Source organism: Coffea arabica, chromosome 2c, assembly GCF_036785885.1.
Source record: "Coffea arabica cultivar ET-39 chromosome 2c, Coffea Arabica ET-39 HiFi, whole genome shotgun sequence".
NCBI lineage: Eukaryota > Viridiplantae > Streptophyta > Magnoliopsida > Gentianales > Rubiaceae > Coffea > Coffea arabica.
In genome coordinates, this window is record NC_092312.1 from 19,373,565 (window position 1) to 19,393,386 (window position 19,822).

General features: G+C 38.0%; 4 protein-coding genes across 4 annotated transcripts; 3 read left to right on the forward strand and 1 right to left on the reverse strand.

The window, feature by feature from the left end:
• Positions 1–2,178: 2,178 nt before the first annotated feature.
• On the forward strand, positions 2,179–4,239 carry LOC113726597 (uncharacterized). Its single transcript, XM_027250403.2, has 5 exons — positions 2,179–2,704; positions 2,833–2,904; positions 3,436–3,518; positions 3,652–3,854; positions 3,948–4,239. The coding sequence occupies exons 1-5, from the start codon at positions 2,430–2,432 to the stop codon at positions 4,044–4,046; spliced, it is 732 nt and encodes a 243-aa protein (XP_027106204.1). The 5' UTR covers positions 2,179–2,429; the 3' UTR covers positions 4,047–4,239.
• Positions 4,240–5,221: 982 nt separating this feature from the next.
• On the forward strand, positions 5,222–6,550 carry LOC113724027 (limonoid 21-O-acetyltransferse). The gene has a single exon (XM_027246980.1). It carries the CDS (start codon positions 5,222–5,224, stop codon positions 6,548–6,550), a length of 1,329 nt encoding a protein of 442 aa, XP_027102781.1.
• Positions 6,551–6,968: 418 nt separating this feature from the next.
• Positions 6,969–11,677, reverse strand: LOC113726614 (bifunctional riboflavin biosynthesis protein RIBA 1, chloroplastic-like). The gene is made up of 7 exons (XM_027250424.2): positions 11,456–11,677; positions 10,161–10,551; positions 9,845–10,066; positions 9,158–9,480; positions 8,544–8,673; positions 7,861–8,157; positions 6,969–7,597 (listed from the first exon to the last, which is right to left on the reverse strand). Exons 1-7 carry the CDS (start codon positions 11,503–11,505, stop codon positions 7,352–7,354), a joined length of 1,659 nt encoding a protein of 552 aa, XP_027106225.1. The 5' UTR covers positions 11,506–11,677; the 3' UTR covers positions 6,969–7,351.
• Positions 11,678–15,551: 3,874 nt separating this feature from the next.
• On the forward strand, positions 15,552–19,295 carry LOC113726615 (dicarboxylate transporter 2.1, chloroplastic). Its single transcript, XM_027250425.2, has 4 exons — positions 15,552–16,667; positions 17,519–17,832; positions 18,165–18,613; positions 18,947–19,295. Exons 1-4 carry the CDS (start codon positions 15,858–15,860, stop codon positions 19,060–19,062), a joined length of 1,689 nt encoding a protein of 562 aa, XP_027106226.2. The 5' UTR covers positions 15,552–15,857; the 3' UTR covers positions 19,063–19,295.
• The last annotated feature ends 527 nt before the right edge of the window (positions 19,296–19,822 follow it).

A 19,822-nucleotide genomic window follows, 5' to 3' on the forward strand; every position in this document is an offset into this window, starting at 1 on the left:
TTTCTTCCTTTAAATTGTAAACGGATTGATTTTAATAATTTTCATTTACGTTGCAACTTTCACAAGATTTTCAAGAGTCAATAAAATGCTATTTGGTAATTTTATACCGCATTCATACCTTGCTGTGTATTTTGTTTGAGTTCTATATTTTAAAAAATAAAAAATTCTCTAACTATGTTTTTCAATATATTTTTATTTTTAATCATGTTTTTATATTATATAAAACACATTAAAAAGTACTACAATAAAAAATAAAAGCAAATAATTTTTATTCCATATGTACTAATTAATTTTATTTCATTTAAAATAAGTACTACTATCGGCAATGAAATAAATACATTGTATATTTTTTTGGAATCAAAGGCGTATTTACATTTTGATTCACACGTGAAAATTCTCCTTGATTATGTGGACAGCAGTAGTATTGTGTAACTGTGTTGCAATTGTTGGGTTAGTCCAAATTCAACTGCATAGTGGTGAATGACGCTCATTGTTGTTTCTTTCGTCTATATGGGCATTACCTTTTTCTTTTTCTTTTTTTTAAAAAAAAAAAAATTTTCAGCGCAAAAACAAAAAGTGTTTAAGTTAGATTTAAGAGAGTTGTTGGCTAGTTTCAACTTATTAGTGCATTATGCTCACAAAATAGGGAACAAATAAGCGCAGTAATGCCACTGCCTTCTCTTGTCTCCGCACATTAATTCCAAAGAACTTTCAACCGAAACACTACGGTAGAAGCTGGTGAACTCACCATGAGAAAAGATCCATTTTCCAATGGATAAATATTTTCTTTAGCTCAAAACTTCAGCATTGTAATTATAATTCTCTAGTTAAATTTTTTTAAAAAAATATATATATATATATTGGCATGGCCCTCCACATGAGCACAACTTTCTTTCCTAATTTTGAATGGGAAACAACCATCATTTTATTTCAGTCAATTGTTTTACATTTGATAAATGCTCCAGCTGGAGAAGTAGAACCCAGCAATGCATGTGGGAGCAGTTTAATTTGGTCAACAACAAGGTACATTTTTTAAGTAATTGGTTCCGAATCTGAGTTCATAAAGGAGTTTTCTAGCCATCACAAGTTGGCTTAATTAACGAGAATGAGTCATTTTCTTGTAAAAAGTTGTATGCTCAAAATTAGCTGTTAATGTGACGGTTGTGTTGAAAAAGAATCTGTGAGAATCTCTGTAAACGACCTATGGTCCGGAGAGATATGCCTTGACTCATAGTGATGACCGGAGTCGAACCACCCAAATTTTAATTTACCCAAAAAAAAAAAAATGGAGTTTCTGAAAAAGCATCCACAACCATTAAAACAGCTTGCCTATTTGACCTATCTGATAATGACTTCCAGGCTGATATTACCCGCAGATTCTTCAAATCCGGCTGCCTCGTACATGAAATTCTTTCCCTGAAAAATGTGGTGCTGATTGTAAGAGTCGACTTGATGAACAGTAATAAAAGGTACTGATATTTATTAGTTTGCCAACAATAATCAAATTTAGCTTAACATAGTAAACGAAATTAATCTCGTGCTTAATTTCAGTTTTCAATTCTAGTGGTGGTACGTTTGAAGTAGAAGAATCAGATTGAATTTGATTAATGCAACCCTGCCATCTTTGTTTGTTTGTTTGTTTGTTGATGATTATACTAAATAGAATACATTAGTATGGTTTATATTTTGATTGTTCAGCTGCATTTTGCACGAATGATAAGAAGTCAGTTCGTGATATAATTAATTACTAATGGATCGTTGTCAGTTGGGTGACCTATCAATAATGATACTTGAAGCGGAAATAATTACTGATCACTACAGGGAATAGTATTACTATTATTTTCCACCCTGGAAAAAGTCCTCCCTCCGTAGCTAACTAACAACCCTGTCATGCTCTTACGTTACTTCACCAGAAAGAAAGAGCAAAGGGCAGGGTAAAAAAAAAAATGGATATATATATATATATGATCCTATATTATACACCCAGCATTAGCATTAAGAAGAAAGCAGCTTAATTAATTTGGAAGATTTGACCTGTGAAATTTGTTTCCAAGTACTATGGTATATATTTAGAAAATCAAATTGGAAGAAAAAACGAAACATTACTAACTTGCACGGAAGATGTTGCTTGCGAAAATTTTAACTTAAAAAAGTGATCATAGGATTAGGAAAGCTCGCATCATACCTTGGCGTGTTCGTATCGATCTGCTGCTCTCAAGTTAGTACTAATTTTAACGTTTGGACCCATATTGTCTACACGAACACGTTCTGTCCAGTTCAATTCGACCAAATTAAAAGACTTCCAACTTGAGTTGTGGCATCCCTCTCTATAGCTAACAATAATATACCATCAAACCTATTCATTCATCAACGATAAGGAGTCCTTGTTCGATCAGAAAGTTCTTTTTTTTTTTGTTGTTTTCGGGTGAATGATAAGCCTTTGGTCCGGTGGAAAATCTGTTCATCATATAGTACCAAGTATAACTATGTCAGCTGCTGCAAGAAACTCTCCCTACAAACTTCAGGATTTGGTCACCCTACTTTACCGTTATAGACTTTCTTCATCGGTGGCAAATGCCGGCAACCGCCAGTTCTTGTCATCCAAGTTCCGTTGTGGCAATTACATGAATCAAGGGTACTTAAGATCATTCACTAGCGCCCCCATCGACCAAGCTGATGCAAAAGGAAAACCCGATTTTCAAATGTAGCAGTCTCTCTCTCTCTCTCTCTCTCTCTATATATATCATCTGCTGTCTCATCTTCCATTTTGCTAAATATATTCTTCTTCTTTTTTCTACCTGTTCTTTTGGGGCTGTGTTTTGTTTGTTGTAGATTGAAGGACGCAGAGAAGAAGGTTCAGCCAACGTTGCCGGCTTCTGCTGACAAGCAAAGCTTTTCATCGTGGTAATTAAGAACTAGCTTGTTTGGCATGACTAAGGAGTACGCAGTAGGCATGACTCAGATATGCTCCTCTGAATAATGTGCAATTTTCTTAATGAGTATAATAAGGGTATGGATCATCTGGAGAGTAATGCATATCCCAGCTTGAGTCCTCTCTTAACAAGTGCATATATTAAGTACTCGTTAACCAAACTGATTGTTAAATGCTACTTCATCCAAGGAAAAAGATTGCCAATGTAAAAAACACTTAGTTCTGCCTAACCAAAAAATATATAGCTACTCAAAAGATAACCAATGAATTAGACTTCATAGAAACACAAATTCCCCAGTTAGAAAGGATGATCTATGTCATACCCCACAAACTATGAACCAATCTTTATGCCACATCTAACAGCTAAGAAGAACAGTAATTTACGCTTCTTGCTTATTAATTCAGCCTGCATAAAAGTTTGATTCGTTCGCTGCCTTCAAGTTCCCTCTCAACATTGAAGACACGATCTTTTTATGGATTAAAGGGAGAACTAAATTCTGCAGGGCCAAGTGGCTTTTGGGTTCTTTGATGACATTATTGTTGCCTTTCTGGAAGCAAGAGTGGGAAAGCTTACGAGGACTGGAAGGTACGTTTGTGTTATGCGTACAAAACAACGATTCTATGGGGCCGGGTATTTGATTAAAAGGTGATTTAATTACTTGGATAGTTGCATCTCACTAAATTAAAGCTTCTTTGAATCATAATCGGGGAGCGTCCAGGGAAGGTGGAAAAGGTCGTTGGAGAGGTAGAAGTTGTAGCGGAGGTGGTGGAGAACGTGGCCACTGTGACGGAGAAGGTGTCAGCAGAGGTGGCTGAAAAGCTTCCGGACAATAACAAAATCAAAGAAGCTGTGCTGGCGGTAGAACACTTATCAAGTGTGGCCGCTCAAGAGGCTAAATTAATCGAAGATTTTATTCACAACGTATGTGGATCAGTTAAGAATAAAAAAGAAAACCATTTGCTGTAAATCAATTACTGGTTCACTAATGGCAGCTTGGCTACTTTGGGTTGACAGGTTGGTGACATGAAGCAAGACCTGAAAGAGATGGAGAAAATAGCAGAGCCTGCAATTGAAAAAGTAGTGGAACCCCATCATCAAGAACAAGCAGCTTAGATGGACGCGATTTTCTCGTGGCAAGGAGTATTTTCCACGGCACTAAACGTGCAATGCTAATTAGTTCCCTGATCCATTTCTGTAAAAGCCTCGTCTTTGTTCTGTAAATAACTGATCAATTCGTACGTGCAATTTGCAGATGGCTATTGAAAGACCAATAAGTTGAGCTTGGAAAATGCTCTTTTAGATTCCACTTGATGATCGAATTTTGCGTAATTAACAGTCTATTAATTGTTTTTGTTCTTCTGAAAGCCATGCAGCTTCATCATAGACTATATCTGTTTAAGCATTTAACTTCCAGCCAAGAAGCTACATTTGTGTCTCTTCCAACTCCATGCATCTCCCAAATTACCTTAGTACAATATGTAGCCATCATTGTCCTATTTGCGAAAAGTTCCATACCGCCATCATTGTCAAAAAAAATAATTAATTAAAATTAAAATACTACTCCCACCTAGAATTTTACAGAAAATAAAAAATAAAAAATAAAATACTACTCCCTTCCACGTGACATGTTACACGTTAGGCGATGGATGTCATTGTAGCAAAAAACTAATTCTAGTGTCCATGTAAGATCTATGTTGGTAGGCCATATATAATAACTTCTGTAAGTGACCATGTCCTAAGCCATAGTAGTGATTAAATTCGAACCCATTTGAACTTTTAATTAGTAAAAAAATTTATTGGAGAGACCCAGCAGAATTAATAACAGAGGCAGCAGAAGCCCCTCAGATTTCAGAATTGAATGAAAGTCTGTGGAATGCGGATTAATACCACGTAACAACCCATAGGCTTTTTTATCCGCCGCTCTATATCACGTCAATAATGAGTGTGTCTAGGTAGGTAGCAGATTATTCGAAATAATTTTTTAAAAAAATTATTATAATATTTTTTTAATATAATATATATAAAATAAAAATATTATTGAAAAATATGTTAACAATACAAACAACTATTTTCTAATCCATGATGAAGATTAAGGATCATTCTTTTATAATTGGGTAGATAAGATTTTGTTAATATCCGAAAAAGATACAAAATACAAGGGGCATACCCTATCCGGCCATAAATCAACCAACAAAGACACAGATACGCTCACACTGTTGACAAATTATCATTTAGAGAGAAATTACGCGTATTTCTTCTCTCGGTATAATCCCTGAAAAAATCGCTAAATGGATGATAGCTTGAAGGTTCAAATCTTCAGCAGAAAGCTGATAAAACCATCAAATCCAACTCCAAGTCATCTTAGAAGCTTCAAGCTTTCATTGTTCGATCAGCTAGCTCCTCCACTATATGTTCATATACTCTTCTATTACTTGCTTGATGAAGATCACAATCGAGCCGAAAACGATGAGAGATTTGCTCAAATGCAGAAATCCTTGTCCCGGGTATTATCCAAGTATTACCCTCTAGCTGGCAGATTCCTTAAAGATGAACTCTTGATTGATTGTGCGGATCAAGGAGTTGAATACTTTGAGGCACATGTCAATGGAGAACTTGTGGAGTTTCTTCAAGAAGGACCAGAGATTGAGCTTCTGAATAAATTTCTGCCCTGGAATCCTCCTCCGTCGCCATATCTGGCAACAAGTCCACTAGTAGCAGTCCAAATCAACAAGTTTGAATGTGGAGGAGTAGTGGTAGGCATCCAAATTTCACACTTCATTGTAGATGCCAGTTCAATGATGACATTCCTGAAGGAATGGGCTAACAGCTGCACTAGCCCGACAGAGATGTATCCAGTGCTCAGTCCTAATTATAATGATCACTTTGTTTCAATCTTCCCGGCAAGAACACTATCAGGGCCTAAACCCCGGCCACCAGCCGACTACCCTGCTAAGATAGTCACGCAAAGATTCTTGTTAGATGAAACGATAATAGAGAAGATCATGGAAGGAGCTGCTTTATCTTGTTCAAAATGTAATTTTCATCCATCTAGAGTGGTGGTAGCGTTAGCACTGATATGGAGGGCTCTCCTAGGAGTATGTCTTGCCAAACATGGGCACTTCAGGGACTCAATTGTTGCTATTGCAATGAACTTGAGGGGGAAAACAGCTCTAACAATATCAGAACCAAATTATGGGAACTTTTGGACCTCGGTCATAGTTCCATTGGAAGCGAAAAAAGCCAAGATACAGTTGCAGGAGCTGATGATATTACTCGATAATAGAATAAAATCCACAAGTGAAAAACTTGCAACAGCTAGTCCTGAGGATATTTCATCAATGCTGATCGACTCCCGCAGAGAGATTATTGAGAAACGTTATCTGTCCGTTGGTATAGATGTTTACGTTTGTACCAGTTGGTGTAGGTTCCCGATACATGAAGTTGATTTTGGTTGGGGAAAACCACATTGGGTAAGTCATGCAAGCAAAGCAATTGAGGCGATTGGTTTGGTGGATGCCAAAAAGGGAGAGGGGCTTGAAGCATGGGTAAGTTTGAAAGAGGAGGACATGATCGAATTCAAAAGAGCACTGGAAGTTTTAGTGCCAGTGCCCAAATGATAATTCTAGCGTCCTTGAAGTTTATACTGTGATTCCACTTTGATTAGCTACATTTTACGGTAACATCGAATCTTGTTTTCCCGTCCTTTGTACTGCAGTTATGGTGCTAATATTCTGAAAATCATGTTTAGAATTTGTTTTTCATCTTATACTTTTTTCTGACAAACTAAGACAATGCCAGTACTATTTATTTATTCGATTAACAGATCAGCAGAGTGAGGTGTCTCCTGCAATTCAACCGTGTAAATCTTCCTGTTTGAAAGAACTAGTTTTGCCAAGGGACTTATCACTTATCAGGGCTATTCCCCTGATCGTTTCAAACTTTAGCTCATATCTAATGCAGTCAGCTGAAGCTACATTATCCTCAATCACATGAAAATTGCCAAATTGCGTCAGACATGCTAGATTGGAAAAGACCTCACAGAAAAAGAACCTCCCAAGTCTTTAAAGAGGAAGTTCAACATTGTATCATCTTTTGATCTTTCAGAATGGTATTCCTATATACATCAGACAGGCTTCAAGAAGTAAACAATTTTCAGACAACTATTGCACAAATTGCAGCTAAAATGCATAAATCAGGAAAAAAGAATGACACGCAATGCATGACAGTAGAAAGAACATATAATGACTATCACTAGAATAAGGTTATATTATTATCTGTATGTCAATCCTTTTGTCACTTCAATCTGAATTGAAATCATGAAAACTGTCAGTTCATCTCTTGATCATGCCTGAATAGCAATCATCCAGTGCTGATTTTGCCGCTGGAAACAGAGAAGCTTACAAGTCAGATCCATTTATTTAGCTCCCAGCGCTGGGTTTACCATTCTTGTTGCTAATTAAGTTCGGAAAACCATTTGAACTGAAGTCATATATGTGGCCCAATTTGACACGTTTAGTTTCCAAATATCTCTTGTTCTCTTTTGTAATGAAACTTTGAAGAGGGACGCGCCCAGCAACCGCTAGACCATAGCCCTTGAGCCCACTGTACTTTGCAGGGTTGTTTGTCATCAGCTTCATGGTTCGAACTCCAAGATCTCGCAGTATCTGCAGAAAATATTAGAGCCTCAGTCCTATGACACAGTAGGACAATAAAAAAGGAGAAGTGTGCATCCGCATTCAGTAAGCCAAGAAGCAAGAAAAAGGATGGGAGCAGCGTATAAACAAATAAAACCATCTTACATCCCCTAATATTATTGAATGTGACACTTCAACAAAGATTACGAAGAAAAAGACTAAAAATTGATCACAAATGCTATCTGTGAAATTGATTCCAATAGCCACTATCATTTGGAAAAGTTTGCTGTTACCTGAGCCCCGATTCCGTATTCTCTTGAATCAACAGGCAATCCAAGCTCTTCATTTGCTTCCACTGTGTCACGCCCAGCATCTTGTAGATTATAAGCACGAAGCTTGTGACCCAAGCCAATCCCTCTTCCCTCATGACCACGGAGGTATACCAGGACACCCCTACTAGCTTCCTCAATCTGTTCCATTGCAAGTGCCAACTGGTTTCCACAGTCACATCTGGCTGAACCAAATATGTCTCCTGTGAGGCATTCTGAATGTACTCTGACAAGAATATCATGCCCATCCCCAATCTCACCCTGGTCAAAACATAAAGCTCCTTAAATTTCTCTTCAGAGCCAACATAAACTTGCAATCGATGTATCTTTACATAATTCAAAAAATCAATTATAAGGGAATCAGTCACTTAGCCAGATTCTACAGCTGCCTAAACTGAATGCTGCAGAATGATATGTTGTTAGAAGGTTTGAAAATGTTATTTTGGGTTGTAAGTACACTCATGCAATATTATCTGGTTAAAACAACCATATCAGATGGTTAATTGTACTGAATCTACTTCAAATAACTTCACATGAAGACAAAACTTTTTTTTTTTTTTCACATGAAGACAAAACTTGAACACATTCAAATGATTTTAGAGTAGTACTTAAGAACTCATATATAGAGCAGTTTGAGAAGTTAAGACCTTGACCATCGCAATATGCTCGATCCCATCTAAAATAGACCTATAACAGTGGGCAGTGAAAGGGCCCCACATGGTAGGTATTTTTGCAGCAGAAGCATGCTCCACCAGTTGATCTCTTTTCCTCCTATATCTGCAAATTTTGAGCATTTTCAAAAGAATTATCATCTTTGCATCCTTTCATGCTATGGCATCAATCAACCACCAAGCAAATATAAAGCAGGACGAAGAAATATATAAATGGCATGAATTTCACATCATGCAGGTGAGTTTTGATCACTTCTTGATGTGAAATACTGAAAGAAGATGAAGAGACACAAATAATTCAACACATGACAAGGAAACAGAAGTAACATGTATAGCATAAAAAGTTCCATGACTTGGTAGATATTATTCAATGGATTAACATCTCGCCATACATCTCCTTTGTCAGATCTTCTAATAACTCTCCTATGACTCACAATGTTGGCTATGATCAACACATGCAGAAAATGCTAATTATCAAGTCAACACTCAAGATGCAGAATTAGAATTATTATTATTAACAATATATTGGAACAATATCAACATCAAAAGCCTAGTTCATTGGAAAGCAAAGAGATAGTCTGTTGACCAACCTGATCAAATCAGCTATAGATATAATCTTTATGTTCTCCTCCTTGGCAAATTGCCGAAGTCTAGGTAGTCTAGCCATGGAACCATCATCATCCACAACCTCACATAAAACTCCAACAGGTTCTAAACCCGCAAGCACAGAGAGATCTACAGAAGCTTCTGTGTGCCCAGCTCTTTTCAGGACACCGCCCTCCCTGTATTTTAATGGAAATATATGACCAGGGCGGTTGAAATCCTCAGGCTTTGAATCTTGGGAAGCAAGAGCCAGAACTGTTGTTGCTCTATCACGAGCTGATACCCCTGTACTTGTTCCATGTTTTGCATCCTGCAAAATTGTATAACAAAGACATACATAAGCATCATTTTACCAGACTTTGACGCCATCAGCACTATTTACACCCATTTCAGGTCCAAATCTGTAAAAAATTTCAATCCAAATCATAGATGCGGTACACTGACTAGATTTGTTTTATTTGCTTTATCTTTTTTTGGGGGAAATGGATAAAAATAAATAAAATCATAAGAAATCTGAAATAACAAACAATAAAATGAAAAGTCTTCTAAATTTTAGGCAGGTTCTCCTAGACCACCACCTTGGGTATTTCCAGCCAGAAAAGTTCAAAACGTAATACAGAAGAGAAGTAAACTACGAAGAATCTAATGCTACATCCAGAAAAGAAATGACTTACCACTGAAACTGTGAAGGCAGTGCAAAGCTTCTCCTCATTATCCTTACTGTTCACCATCAAAGGAATATTCAACCTTTCCAGGTCTTCTTCTTTCATGCTAACACATACAATGCCAGTCCCATGCTTCACAAAGAAGGCCATTGCCTCTGGTGTAACCTTTGATGCTGCCATTATTAAATCGCCTTCATTTTCTCTATCTTCATCATCTACGACCAATACTATCTACAAATATGTGTTGAAGAATATAACAAATAGCATACAGAAGCACATGGTATTCATACTACATATTAAAATCCAATCCGAAAAGCAATTGTACCTTTCCATTACGAATGTCTTGAATGGCATCTGAAATGGAGGAGAAGCCTTTGGTGGGCCGATCCAAATCAGATTCATCATTATCAACTGGGAATCCAGTACTGGTAGGAGCAATATCTGCCACAAGAGTTCCAAATTGTACAGAATCAGGCTGTATCTGAATTCCAGTAGCAATGCCGCTGATTGGGGAATTCTTTACCACAGTATCAGCGCCATTAGTATGAGAAAGGAGATTTCCTTCATCAGATACAAGTACAGACTTAATTCTACCATCCCCTTTGATATGGAGGCATGCTCTACCCTTCAGCCTGCTGGATTCTTCAGGACAACCGCTTTGAGGATTAAAAGTTCCACAATGTAGTCCATTGAAAAATCTGAAATTCTTTAATGCTCTAAAACAAAAGTAAGAAAGGTCAGCTAGATATCATGTCATTCTAGAATTCAAAATAGGGAAGCAAGAACAATAAAGTGCACATACACAACATAAAAGTTTCCACGCATGAAAGAACCTCCAAACAAATACAGGATTGAGTCTCATTTGGTACAACCCATATCTCTTTACATGCTAGAAGGAATACAAAGTGTATATCATGTTGACGTAGAAACTTCAATAACTACCTATGCTTTCATTAACCAGGTTACAGGTTGTAGCACATTGACCTCAAAAAAATTGAGTACGGCAGGCAGGAAATAGAGACCATCTAAAATAAGAGCCTATAACATCAGAAAGAACAAAAATTTAAGAACAAGTTGGAAGAACTTTAAAAAGGTGCTGCCAAAATTGACTTTGAACTTGAATCAAGAACTCTACTACCAGAACCTATTAGAAACCCAACTGATAACTACCAAATACATAGCCTTAGCTCACACCTTCCAGAAAATCACAAACCAGTCCCTCTCGATTCAAATTCAGAATCGAACAATCAGGACAACCAACTTCTCTTTTCAAACCACCTGACCCTCGTAATGGATGAAATGTAGCAGTTCTTGGTTCGCAATAATCTCTTTCTCCCATAAACAAAAATAAAAATCGTATAGCAAAGGTCGGACAGAAAAGTCTGCTTTTTTACATAAAAATCAAATCAAATCCAAAGAAAAATGACTGAATATGGAAACGCCACAACCTTAAGGTAGCCTTTTCTTCGACCAATTTAAAATCCCAGTTAAGTAGGTTTGCGATGAAATAAAACCACTCAAGACTATATTCTCGTAAGGCATTAACACATAGGGATATATAAAGAAGAAAGAAAAATTAAATCAAAGTAGAGAGGGTTGAAGAGATGGAAAACATCTTACTGAGAGCGAGACAAAGTTGTTGAAGGGCAAGAAACATTGATGGAAGCCATTTTTCAATGAAGAAGAACTTCTTAAACCCCACAAGAAAGGCTCAATCTGAGAAGGGGTCTCAAACTTTTAGCGCAAAAAGAATTGGTTATTGGCCTCTCTTCAGCTTACCCGAGAGGAAGAGGTCAGAGGAGATGGCCAAATTTTATAAGTAATGTTCAGGACGACGGGAATGAAGAAACGACCAGGAAACAGGTGAAATAATGGGAAAAAAACTGCCCTCCCCGCGGGTTACATGTATCCTGTTGTTCACCAACCAGTTACATTTTTTTTTCCTTCTGTTTCCTTTTTTTTTTAAGGTCACCATTTGTTCATTGAATAAAGAAAAGTTGTTAAATTCTAGAACTCAATATCATAATTGTTAGAATCTCATATTCTTTTCGTCCACTTCAAAAGTTTTAGAATTCATTCAACGAATGTCCAGCTGCTACTTTGCATTGCAGCTTTAAACTCTACTAAGGTGACTCTTCCATCGCTGTTGGCATCCATTGGATCAAATATCTCCTCTAATTCCCCACGTTCAGTTATATCCGCTGGAAGAGTTCAGTTTGATTTTTTTTTTTTTTTTATTGAGCTCGAAATCAAACTCAAATAAAAATAAGAATTCAATTAAAATGCCAAATCGTGTTCGAAAGTGCAATAATAATGGTCAACTATCTTTTTATATTTTCTAGTAAACATTCTTATTTATATTTTATATAGCAATATTTTTTATTTTTTTTGTAAAAGTTATATATGTATTATTAATAAGATAGTATTAAAAATAGAAAATTTTTATTAGATAGGGAAGAGAAAATAAATACCAAAATACTACTGTATTATTAGATGTTTCTCCTCCAATCATTTACGACTGTCAGCCACCTACGTGCCGTGCAGGTAACCACATGTAGGCAGGCATGGGCCAAAAAGAAGGGGGTAGGGACCCTCCAACCCAAGGCCTCTGTTTGCTGTCCGCCATCCATTAATTAGGAATTAGCCATCCCAATACTTTAAAAAAGAAATCATAAAATGAAACTTTTATTTATCAATAAATGTCACTTCTTAGTAGCAGCGGCTCACCGGGCTTGGTCCCTGTTGGGGTTTCTATCCCACATCGATCTTGGGGGGATTGGGGTTTGGGTAGTTAAGTCCCTGGGACATGCTCAAGAGTTGCCGACTTTTGAGTATTGTTCTGAGATTAGATTTAATTGTTCAAGTTCTCGTTTCCGTAAGAAGAAGGCTAAAAGTATAGAAAAGGCCAAAAAAAGAAAAAAAAAGAAAAAGCGGCAAGTAATAGCAAAAGAAGGAATATTGCCAAATAAAAAGAAGACAGAGAAAAGAAGAGGAGGAGGAAGAAAAGAAAGATACACTCGTTCGTACGCCGCTTGAGGCTCCAAAGTTTATCCTCCGTCATGATGCACTGGATACAACCCACATCGAGGAGCCGTCGTCCATATTTCCTCAACTCTTCCCCCTCGGTTTCTTTTCGCATCAAAACTTTGACCTGCCCTGTTCAAGTCCACACGTCATCCCTGCAAGCCATCAACCCCAAAAAAAAAAAAAAAAGTCAAACCCTGTGCTGAGTCAAATCTTCCAAACATTTTTTAGTACATCATTTACGATTAATTTGACAGATGCATGTTTTTATCAGTATTAGGACGTAGCTGCATATACACGGAAGCGGGGCGGGACGGTAATCAGAAGGAGAGCTGTTCACGATTAAGATTTGGCTAAAAAAATTTGTACGGTTCAGATTTCATCTTGTATTTCAATTTTAACAACATGTGTGAGACTCATAAAATTTTGTTCTAAAATTACACGTTGTTAAAAGTAAGTTACACCATGTGCAAACAAAGTTACGCGCTGTGCAAAATGCACATAACTGCCTAGAACGATTACACATGCCCGTGGTCTGCATATACACATACTCGTAATTAATTATAACAATACTATATGGTAATTAATTTTATCACATCCATCCGGTGACGTAATTGTTTGTCAATCCTAATCTATTCACAGCAGTTGGTGTTGGCCTTCTATTTTCAACATGCATGCTGCCAACTTGGAATTAAATGATTTTGTAAAACCATGCAACATGAAAATTGCCTTAGCATCATGCATGGCGACATCATAAACTTCTTCCCGCTCCAAATTAAGAAAATAAATTTGTGCCCAACCGTCCCAAATGATTTTGGGATGTGATTGCACCGGATCACTAGTTTGAGCCTTCCATTCTCATCTAACACTGATTGAAAAATTACATTATTATTTAGCCCAAGCCCAGGTGATCTCATCACGAATTGGTAAAGCTATATGAGGAAGGTTCAACTGATGACAAAGAATAAGAAACTCATCCGTATTTGATTAAAAAATTAGGAAACCAAATTAATGTCTCATTAATTGCAAAAACCTTGTGGACCCTTGTCGATAGCTAAATTAGCTATTAACGAAAGAGGACATAGTCTGGATCCTTAGAATGGTAATGGTAATGACCCTTCAATGACGATGGGTTTTTGTGAAAACCCCCTCAAAACTGAAGCTCCATGAGATGATGCCCTTCTGCTAAGTCAGGCGATCGTTTAGAGTCAGGATTGGAGGGGTTATTCAAAGGCAAGCCTTTGAGCATCCAAAATTGATGGCAAAATTTAATAAATAGACCTCCAGCTTCTTTTTCTGTTTTCTTTTCTTTTTCTTTTTTTTTCTATTTTTCTTTACCTTTTTAATTCCTTCCTTCCCATCTCCTGCTCTCTTGTAGTGCCAATAGTTGCTTTCTGTAACAAGAGAGGAAAGGGCTGAAATAGCGTTGGAGAGGGGTGGGGTACAGGAAATGATGCCGTAGAGGGATTGAGAATAGGAGATGAAAAGGGGTCGAAGTAATAGTTAGGTAGGTAGGGACTGAGAACAAAGGAAGGAGGAAAGACACAGAACAAGAGAGGAGGAACGACCGGAGTTGGGTGTAGCTGAACCAGAAGAGAGAAGATCGAAGAGGGGGGGGGGAGCATTTATTAATTTTGTTTTGGATTTTTGTTAACCAAAAAATTGCAAGGGTCAGTAATGGGATTGAAAGTGCCCAATTCACTCGCTAATGAAAAAAATCCATATTGAATCCCATTCCTTGGTCTCATACCCCTGAACCAAACGGGTAGTTTATATATCTCCGCCTAGGCTAGCGCAGCGCATGACTGGCTTTGAAGAGTCGAGTGAGAAGGATTGGCATTGGTGCGGACAAATGGTCCAAAAGTTCAAACAAATGTTGGCCATTCCTCAGCGCAGCGGCTTTTCTTAGGAGACGTGAGGAACTACCATACACCTTTTGGTTCTCCACCCCTACACTTCAGAGACGGAACAAAGGTTTCAACATCAAAACCAACATTAAACCATTTTCAATCGAAGAAAGAACCGACTGAATCCCTTGTAAATTACAGTACAAATGAAGAAAATAATAAAATTCTCCCAAACATTTCACATCCCTACCTTTTAAGGTTGCAATCAAGTCGAGTTAAGATTAATGATTAGTACACTATCCAAGTAAAAAGTCTTGGGTTCAGTTGCATCAAATTTTTCAAAGAGTTAAGATTAATGATTAGTACACTATCCAAGTAAAAAGTCTTGGGTTCAGTTGCATCAAATTTTTCAAAGTTGAGATTGAAGTCGAACTCGAGTTTACTTTACCTTACTCAAGTTTAAGCTCTACTAAATCGAATTTAATCGAGTTCAATTGAGTTGTTAAGCTTGATTTTTAAAGTAATTTTCATAATTTTATAATAAATATTGTATTAAAAATATACTGCTCAATAAAACTTGACGAGTTTTAATTTTTTTTCACTCGAATTCGACTAGATTTCCTTTGTGAAGTTGCTCAGACTCAATTATCGCGGACTTCAGATCCAGCCTACCCCGGTTCAAGTTTTAGCACATGACCCTTCAAGCAAGAACACATAATAGAATCCGTATCCATGACCATGATAGCAAGTAACAGAGGATAATCTAAAGCGAGAACCTCAAAAGTACCATCATTCGTCATATATTATGTGTATGGTTGTTCATCCAATAAAAAACGGGGACTATTTCTATGGTTCAGATAAACAAATTCCAAATTGTTTTCCCCTCCTCTCGTTTGCATCATACATGATACAATACTGCCAGTGCGACAAAACAGAAGGCAATACATACAGAAATTTACAACAACAACAGAAAAGAACTCGGTAACCAACCGAACGCTCCCTCCCTCCCTCCGTGGCCTTCGTAGTTTCCGCTTCCCCACTCCTAAAACCTCCCTACCAACGCCACCACTGACCACCATCTATTTACACACACAACACACACTCACTCACTCATCTACATCCACCACCATCGCCACCATCACCATAACCTCATGGAGAGCTCTGTTCTCCACTCTCCATTTTTGTCCTCCACCTCCTTTTCTCGCGTCTCCATCCACCACTTGCGACCACGGTTTTCCACCGCCCTCCCCCCAGTCTCATCCTCCCTTAAACCACCACTGCTTTCCATCTCCGCACCCAAATTCTCTCTTCAGAATTTCTTCCCTTCACCCCCTAAACTCCTTTACAAAAAACTCTCTCCCCCCCACTCCTCCACTAACGACAGTGCACCCTCCACCACCGAGCTAAAAACCGTCGCCCTGCAAGGTGCAAAGATCATCCCTTTAATCATTTCTGTCTCCATTGGACTAATTGTCCGTTTTCTAGTACCCAAACCCCCAGAGGTCACCCCTCAGGCCTGGCAGCTCTTATCAATCTTCCTTTCTACAATTGCTGGCCTCGTCTTGAGCCCACTACCCGTGGGAGCCTGGGCGTTCTTGGGATTAACTACCGCAATTTTGACGAGAACTCTCCCCTTTACAATCGCTTTTAGTGCATTTACTAACGAAGTTATTTGGTTGATTGTCATTTCCTTCTTTTTCGCTCGCGGGTTTGTGAAGACGGGGTTGGGGGATCGAATTGCTACCTATTTTGTCAAATGGCTGGGGAAAAGTACTTTGGGATTGTCTTATGGGTTGACTTTGAGCGAGGCTTTGATTGCACCGGCAATGCCGAGCACTACTGCCAGAGCTGGTGGTGTTTTTTTGCCCATTATCAAGTCGTTGTCGCTTTCGGCTGGGAGTAAACCCGGTGATCCCTCGGCTAGGAAGCTGGGCGCGTATTTGGTTCAATCACAGTTCCAGGTTTGGCTCTAGTTCTAGCTCTGATTTATTTGTGATGCATCTGTTTGAATTGAATTTAGTTGATTTCTATTGATTTTCAGGTACCATAGAGTTGCAAAATGAAGTGAAAGTTTTTTTTTTTTTTTTTTTTTTAAATTAAAGATGTTTAGCTTATTTGTCCTGGATGTATGCGTTCACTGGGCTTGGTAGGTTAGTTAAACAGTTTATTTACTGAACTTAGAATTCTATAAGAAAGCAGAGAGGATGATGATGAAACTTTTGAAGTTACTCTGAACTAGTCTCTCTCTGGGACCGAATTAAAAGGAGCTTAATTGGATTTTAACCTGAAGAAATACTTGATAGGCAATCCAATATTTAATGATAACGACTCAATTTCTGTAAGATGTTCAGGGTTCATGGGATGATTGTTACAGAATTATTGCTTTGTTCTTCATAAGATAATCGCTAGAGAATTCTTGTTCTTTTGGTCAGACGATTGCTATAGTTACTATTGCTTAACAACCAAAATTCTTTGGTGGCAATTGAAGGAGGGATTCAACAGACTTTAGTATCATAAGATTTTTACTCTTTGGCACTTTAGGAGGGGAAAAAACTTTTTATTTCTGTGGTAGAATTGTAAGACAGAATGAAGGCAAATTCTTTATTAAAACTTGTTCTGTGAGTTCTTGCTGAAATTTTTGTTGAAAGTTTACAGCTTTTTCCTATTTTCTTTACGGCACTATCTTCATATGGCTGAATGTGCTCTCATTTTCCTTGCCGCGTGACAGATGTTTTTCTACCTTTTCTCATGAATTATTTTGTTTCTTGTAAATTAAACATCTCATGCATTGCTCTGTTGTGATGCGTGACAGTCTGCTGGTAACTCTAGTGCTCTTTTCCTGACTGCTGCAGCTCAAAACCTGCTTTGTCTCAAGTTGGCTGAAGAACTTGGGGTAGTAATTGCAAGCCCTTGGGTTTCTTGGTTCAAGGCTGCTAGTTTACCTGCATTTGTTTCCCTCATAGCTACTCCTCTAGTCTTGTACAAACTTTATCCTCCCGAAACTAAGGATACACCTGATGCACCTGCTATGGCATCCAAAAAGCTGGAGGTTATGGGTCCAGTTACGAGGAATGAATGGGTGATGGTTGGTACAATGCTTCTAGCAGTCTCCTTGTGGGTATTTGGGTAGGTATCTTTTATGCGGTGTAGCCTGTTCACTGTTGTACGTTTAGAATGTTTTTCATTTCAATGAACTAAGGGTGATAAATTGAGGTTCCGCACACTAGTAATACCAAAGAATATGTCATGAAAGTCTTGAAAATCTAAAACAGTGTGTTTGCAGTATAATGTTTCTTGGATATTGCTTGATTTGGTTGACAACTGTTGTCTGTACTCGTTACTTTTTTTTTTTTTTGGTACTAGCATTTCTGAGAGTACAGATAATTGTCTATTGGTCCATTCTTCTGTCTAGGTAATCTTTTCCACTTAAGGTACTGATTCTTGTCTTATTCACCCAGGGATGCTCTTGGTGTTGCTAGTGTTGTAGCTGCCATGCTTGGTTTATCAATACTATTATTGTTGGGAGTGCTCGATTGGGACGATTGCTTAAGTGAAAAATCAGCTTGGGATACTTTGGCTTGGTTTGCAGTCCTTGTTGGTATGGCCGGTCAACTAACAAACCTTGGCATTGTAAGCTGGATGTCCTGTTGTGTTGCCAAAATTCTTCAGTCTCTCTCGTTGAGCTGGCCTGCGGCATTTGGTGTCCTTCAGGCTGCTTACTTTATTATCCACTACTTATTTGCCAGTCAAACTGGTCATGTGGGAGCATTGTATTCTGCTTTTCTTGCCATGCACTTGGCATCCGGGGTGCCTGGTGTATTGGCAGCACTAGCTCTGGCATATAATACAAACTTATTTGGTGCTTTGACACATTATAGTAGTGGCCAAGCAGCTGTATACTTTGGAGGTGCGCTTAGTCTCTTTCTTGTGTCAAATTTTTGTTGTTCTCATGCTAGTCTTATAATCAGCTCCACTTACATTCTTCATCCTCCATTCCTCTTCCAAGAGTATTTACCTGCAAACACTTTGTTTTCTGGCTAGAAGTAGGTCTTCATTTTATGTTCATGACAGTGAAGGGAGGGGGTTGGCAGGATGGATGTCTTCTTTAAGTGTGAAAATTTGGAAAAGATAGAAAAAATAGACTTGAATTGGTTTGATTTGCTTTTGTATTAGAGTTTATTCTTTCTATGTTGCATATTTTTACTGATCTGGTGCTTCTTTTCTTTCCTTAATCCAACAGCTGGTTATACGGATCTTCCGGACGTCTTCAAATTCGGCTTCATAATGGCCCTCATTAATGCATTAATATGGGCCGTGGTAGGAACTTTCTGGTGGAAGTTACTGGGTCTGTACTGATCTTCAATCTAGTGTAAGGAGGTTTTTTGGTCTTCAGGTTCTCTTTATTATTGTTGGTCGTCGGCCTTAGGCTGCAGTGCCCAACAACTTATTTAGAAAGAGTCACCAAAATACAAGCTAAGATTCTAGTTCGAGCTCATTTTCTACATCACACCGATGTAATATTATTCTTTGATGGAATCTGGAAGATTTTGCTTGCTTTGGATGAGAGTTTAAGGCTACTGTTTATCAAATTTATTGCCTTGTTGCGGTTTTGATGCCTTCACTTTGTAATTTGGGTCATGGAAAGCATATTTAGCAACCAATAATTTCTCTCCACGTATAGTATAGTTAATAAGCCTCATCTTCTCTGGTTGGGATGTTTCTATCCTCGGGTGCTTTCCTTGGGAGGTAAGTTAAGGACCACAGCTTGACGGTTAATGGAAATTTAGCACCTGTTGCAAAAGAACTGATAATGGTGATCGCCCATGTTTCTGTGAATCGAAATCAAGGGACCTCGGATCGCTAGATTGTTATATTTTTACTGTAGCTTCTTTGCAGCCCATTTTTGACAATGCACCGGGGGGAATAAATAAATTAGATTTTCCACTTTGCATTTAGCTTTTTGCTTGTTGGGGAACCCAAATCTTGCAACCTCTAGTTTCATCAGATAAGATACTTCGACGAGTGAAATCATTCTAACACCGGAGAAGTTAGGGTTTTAGTCGCTTAAGCTACCATCCAGAAGAAAATATAGTAGTGAGAAGGCAAAAGTCTCAAG